Below are 4,866 nucleotides of genomic sequence, written 5' to 3' on the forward strand. Positions count from 1 at the left end.
TGTGTGTGTGTGTGTGTGTGTGTTTATATACTGATAAGTATATCCGGGAAGTGCACGCTCAGCGTATTTCTTTCGTATAATTAATACGCTCTTATCTGAAATAAATGTTTTAATACATACATTGAATATACATTGAATATAATCGAATGTACATGCATCAATTAAGCGGTATACATCATGATCCAAGATTATTTCCCGACATAAAATGAATAGCTTTGCGTAAAACATACTTTGCAATATATTGGTCCTCTTTAGATTGCGTAACGTTTATCTTGTAAAATGCTGGATCTATTATTTTATCGGTAATAATTGTAAAAATAGACGGGTACCCGGATTTCCAAGAAAAAAAGATTGTGTTGCGAAATTATGTATTTTGCACGCGAATAAACTATTCCGGGAGAAATTAAAAATATGAAACAACTTGAAATTTTTATTGTTAATTGTAGTAATCTTAGGACATGATTACTGAATTCTCGAGAAAAAAAGATTGACTTGATGCGTCACGAAGCTATTTCGTTCGCGAAGAGAGATTCCAGTTTAAAATATAAAATGATTTAAAATTTTTATTGTTAATCATACAGGGTCTAGTCGAATAATATAATGGCGTGTTTCCTTATGAAAAAATAAGAAAAAATGTAGAACAAAATTTTTTAATTTTTGGCTTACAATTAGCTAATTTCGAGAAAATCAAGTTTGAAAATCCGCTGCGTACGCAGTATGTTATTTATAGCTAAGTTACGATTCGTTGAGCGACATATACGCGTATCATGTTTATGAACAATATTCTACTACCGAATCAATTTTCATTCAATATCACGACGTGAAGATATCGACAGTCGAGACCAATCAATCAAAATAGTACAATCAATTAATCACGCAGAATTGAAAAATCAAAATACGTTGCCGAGACGAGCACAGTTATACATCCGATAACGAGGACAACAGTTTCAACAATTCTGTAATTGATAAAATAAAATTTTTTTATTAAAAATTTTCTTTGTGTTTTTCCTTGAACTCATTATCAGTAGCTTTTAAATGCCATGTAGACATTGTTTAACAATACGTCGCTCGACGAAACATATCTTAGCTATAATAGCATACGCATGCAGATTTTTAAACTCGATTTTCTCGAAAGTTAAACCGAAAATAAAATTTTCTCGTCGAATTACTAAAGAATGAAGATTAATTATGATCTCGCTATTCCTTCGGCTAATGATTCCAAATCCGACATTGATTCGACCGGCAGTTTAAAAAAGTCTTAATAACGAATTTGAAAATTCATATAGATTTTATTAGGCACTAAGATTCAGCCGTGACCGTAGACAGCGTTCTCAAATTTATTTTTACGTACGGTATGGTTCAAATTAATATTAAAAAAATTTTATTCTATATTTTTGTTATTTTTTTACAAGAAATTATGTTATGCCCGTTTGTACATATTATTTAGCCAGATCCTGCGTATAATTAACAATAAATTTTTGTTCTTATTTTTTTCGTAAGGAATCACGTCGTGCTCGCTTATACATATTATTCTGCCGGACCTGGATATTAATCGTATATTAATCTTAAAAGGTGATCAGTTACCTTTTCGTGGGCTCGGCACTGAATATGTCACATCGTTGAATTCGATATCCACCGCAGCCATTTTCGAAAGATACGACATACATGGAGTGCCGTTGCCATTGTTAAAGGCATCTTTTGCATTCCCGTGAACGCCGTTTACGCCATTTACGCCGTTACCGGCAATATTTATGTTGTTTTCTGGAGTAAGATCCATGACGATTTTCCCACACCGGAATATTCTCGAGAACAGTTTAGTCTTCAGTGGACGGTTGTCATTACGCGATACTTTTTTCCGCAACGAGCCGTTCGGCATCAGCAGGGAAACGATGCGGGCGGGAAGAAATGATGCCTACTGAAACCGAATGGACAAAAGAATGGGTATTAATAGGAATCAGGGGAGGAAAAACGAGAGAAAAATAAAGTATCACGAGCTTCGAAAGTGTCACCTCTAACCGATCCTTGTCTATTCATAGTCCTGTCTTGTGTGTCACGGGAAGAACGATTTCGTCAAAGCACCTAAAAACTCAGTTGGAGATCTGAAAATAATTTTGCTGGACTATCAGAATTATAATGCAGGTTCAAGCATAATGAGTGATGCAAAGAAATTTTGACGTTCTAGCAACCAGCTTAAAAGTGTGCTACATAATTATTTTGATAGTATAACAAAATTAATTTTCAGATTATTTTCTGTGTCAGCCAAATTTTTAGATACTTTAGCAAAACCGTTCTTTTCGCGTGTTCAATATCATCTTAAGTCTGGATAGGCTTACAACGTCATTCAATCAGTGAAGAGACCGTACAGTGTGTCTCGAGATCGTACTTAAGATGATCTTGAATATAAGATCGGACTATAAACCGCCCTATGTTACAATACAGAAGATGACAACTGCAAATATCTTGATGACGCTGTTCCTTTGACAGATAAAGAGGATCGGAGCTCTGCGTTTTTTTTTATATTAGCGAGTTACAATGGTATGTGTATTCAGACTTCAGGAGGTCAGAAGATTCCTCTTCTCGAGGAGGAAACAGATCGTTTATTCTTCTCTGTTTTTTTCTTCTCTTTTTTTCTTTTTGAAACGTTCGAAAACAACCATGCAGTTCTTACACGCGACACGTGTAAATCGTTATAGTTTTTATACATAATAAATAACCAAAGTGAACGCGCGACTGTCATCTGGGAATTTACATCTCACGCATGCGCCATTACGGAAATCTTATGCAGCACATTGAACTTCAGCCGCGCAAGTGTTCGATCGAGCATCCGCGACGTCGGTGAATTACGGCTAATAAACACACATACGCGCGCCCGTGTCAAACGATAGGACGGTGTTGCTATAGGTTTAGAAATGGAGGTCAAGGAAGCCCCGAATAATTGGCTCTTGGAAGACCTCTGTGATGTTAATTGAATTCCTTTCTTCTTTTTAAAATCTTTACAAAATTAACTTATTTATTAATGATAATAATAATAATAATAATACTTCATTGTGAAATATATTACATTGTGAAAATTGTAAAATTAAATTTAACAAACAAGAAAGAAACATACGCAAATGGCATCAACAAATTACCAGGAACTGAAGTAAAAGGAAACTGAAGAAAAAGAAGATAAAAGAAAAATAAATTGAGATAAAAATAGGGCTCACGGCTTAAGTTCAAAGTATACACATTACTGCATATAATACACACTACATTGCACTATATGGAACGTCAGTTCGCAGTCTCTTCGCGTATACGTGTTACGCGATTATGAAAAATTGTGCGCTTAAGTTTAAAAAAAAGTTTCCACAAGAATGTCTTCCTTTAATGTTTTCCCGTTTTTTATTTCTCACTCCGGACGCGAGAATTAACTCGACGGGAGTACAATGTAGTCGTGCGGTTTTACAAGCCGACTGACTCAGCCTTCCGCAGTTTATTCCGCTGGCAGTTTTAGTCACGCACCGCGCGATCGAAGGGCCTGATTCATTTAAGATCCGCTATGAGACGAGGGCAGCAACGTCCCCGCGTGTCAAACCCGCAACCCTGCCGGCTGCAACGATCGGTACCCTCTTCCGGTTCTACCTGCTGCAAAGGTGCGGGTTTCAGAAAAGCCTGTCTCCGCATGCACGCGGAAAGCAACGAAGTCGCGATAATTAGAATCATTGACGCATTTCCGGCGTGTGACGTCCACTTCGTGGAATCATGCTTTATTAAAAGCTTTTTGTGCTAATCGAAAAAGCGACGACATTTTTACATTTATATATATTTTAAAATGTTTCGAATTACTTGCGCGTTATTCCATGTACATACTTCTGCTTTTAAGTAACAAATGATTTCGCACTTGTTTCGTCTTTCTTTATCTACCAACTGTTGTAGTCAGTGTTGTATAACGATAAGAAACCATGTAAAAAGAACGTAAATAAGAAGAAAAAATAAGTAATAAAAATAGGACAGAGTTTATTATCTCTCTAGTCCTACATATCTATATTATTTTGTTTCTTATTGTATCTCGTAATTATTTACAAATATTTGTGTTGTGTATGAGTATATAGTTCGATAACGTTTGCGCTGTTTTTTTCCCTATGTATTTTTTATTTTTCTGTCTTTTTGCGTATTAAATTCCAACTGTCTTTTTAATTGACTCTTAAATTCTTCTCTTATTTAGTTGAAGTTAAATGAAACACAATATAGTTCACTCACAATGTCCGTAATTTCTCAAAGTCTCCGAGGTTCGATTACTCGTAATTGTGAAAATTATTTGCTCGGCATTTCTAAACAACCAGTAAATTATTTTCAAATTAACTAAAAAAATTCGTAGATAAGAAATCGTTTTGCAAGTATACCAAAGTCTATGTACGACATCACGGTTATTTACAGGGATATTTACAGTCTCGAACGTCTCGAATACTCGAATTTTGCTCCGAATTTTTGCGCGTTTTGGCGGCGTCCCTATATTGCTTGGGAAACGCGGTAGGTAGTATTGATGACACGCGGATAACTCACGTCGTCGGTCGCGGTTCGTCAATTGACACGATTCACACTGCCCGTGGTAGAGGCACCGCAAGCGACGGAACGTAGCAGAGCTTAGCGGCACCGCCACCAGCAACGGCGATAGACTGACTCGGAAATAACGTTGGCTTGCTCCCGCACCAGCTATATCTCTCCCTGTTAGTGTATATGTATGGCATGAGAGCCTCCTCGCAACGGGCGCGCTCCTAGTTACGCCGCGGAGGAGGCAGCCGCACGCGGTGTGGCGGGTGTCATGAATCAACGTCGCGACTAAAATACGGGATGAGTCCTTTGACGAACGAGGCGTGACTGGTCAAC

General features: G+C 37.1%; 1 protein-coding gene across 5 annotated transcripts in view; it reads right to left on the reverse strand.

The window, feature by feature from the left end:
* LOC105459670 (ATP-binding cassette sub-family G member 1-like) overlaps positions 1 to 4,866 on the reverse strand; it is a 19,312-nt gene extending 14,446 nt beyond the window's left edge. The window contains exons 1-3 of one of the 5 annotated variants that reach the window (XM_011705883.1): positions 4,543 to 4,866; positions 3,502 to 3,624; positions 1,585 to 1,915 (exon numbers count right to left, since the gene is read on the reverse strand). In XM_011705883.1, coding sequence (XP_011704185.1) covers positions 1,585 to 1,876 — 292 coding nt within the window. In that variant the 5' untranslated portion in view covers positions 1,877 to 1,915; positions 3,502 to 3,624; positions 4,543 to 4,866. Of the gene's footprint in view, positions 1 to 1,584; positions 1,916 to 3,501; positions 3,625 to 4,239; positions 4,421 to 4,542 lie in introns of those variants that run through there. The other 4 variants (XM_011705882.1, XM_011705879.1, XM_011705880.1 and 1 more) reach the window with 4 other exon arrangements.

Source organism: Wasmannia auropunctata, unplaced genomic scaffold (assembly GCF_000956235.1).
Source record: "Wasmannia auropunctata unplaced genomic scaffold, wasmannia.A_1.0 LD334171.1, whole genome shotgun sequence".
Taxonomy (NCBI): domain Eukaryota; kingdom Metazoa; phylum Arthropoda; class Insecta; order Hymenoptera; family Formicidae; genus Wasmannia; species Wasmannia auropunctata.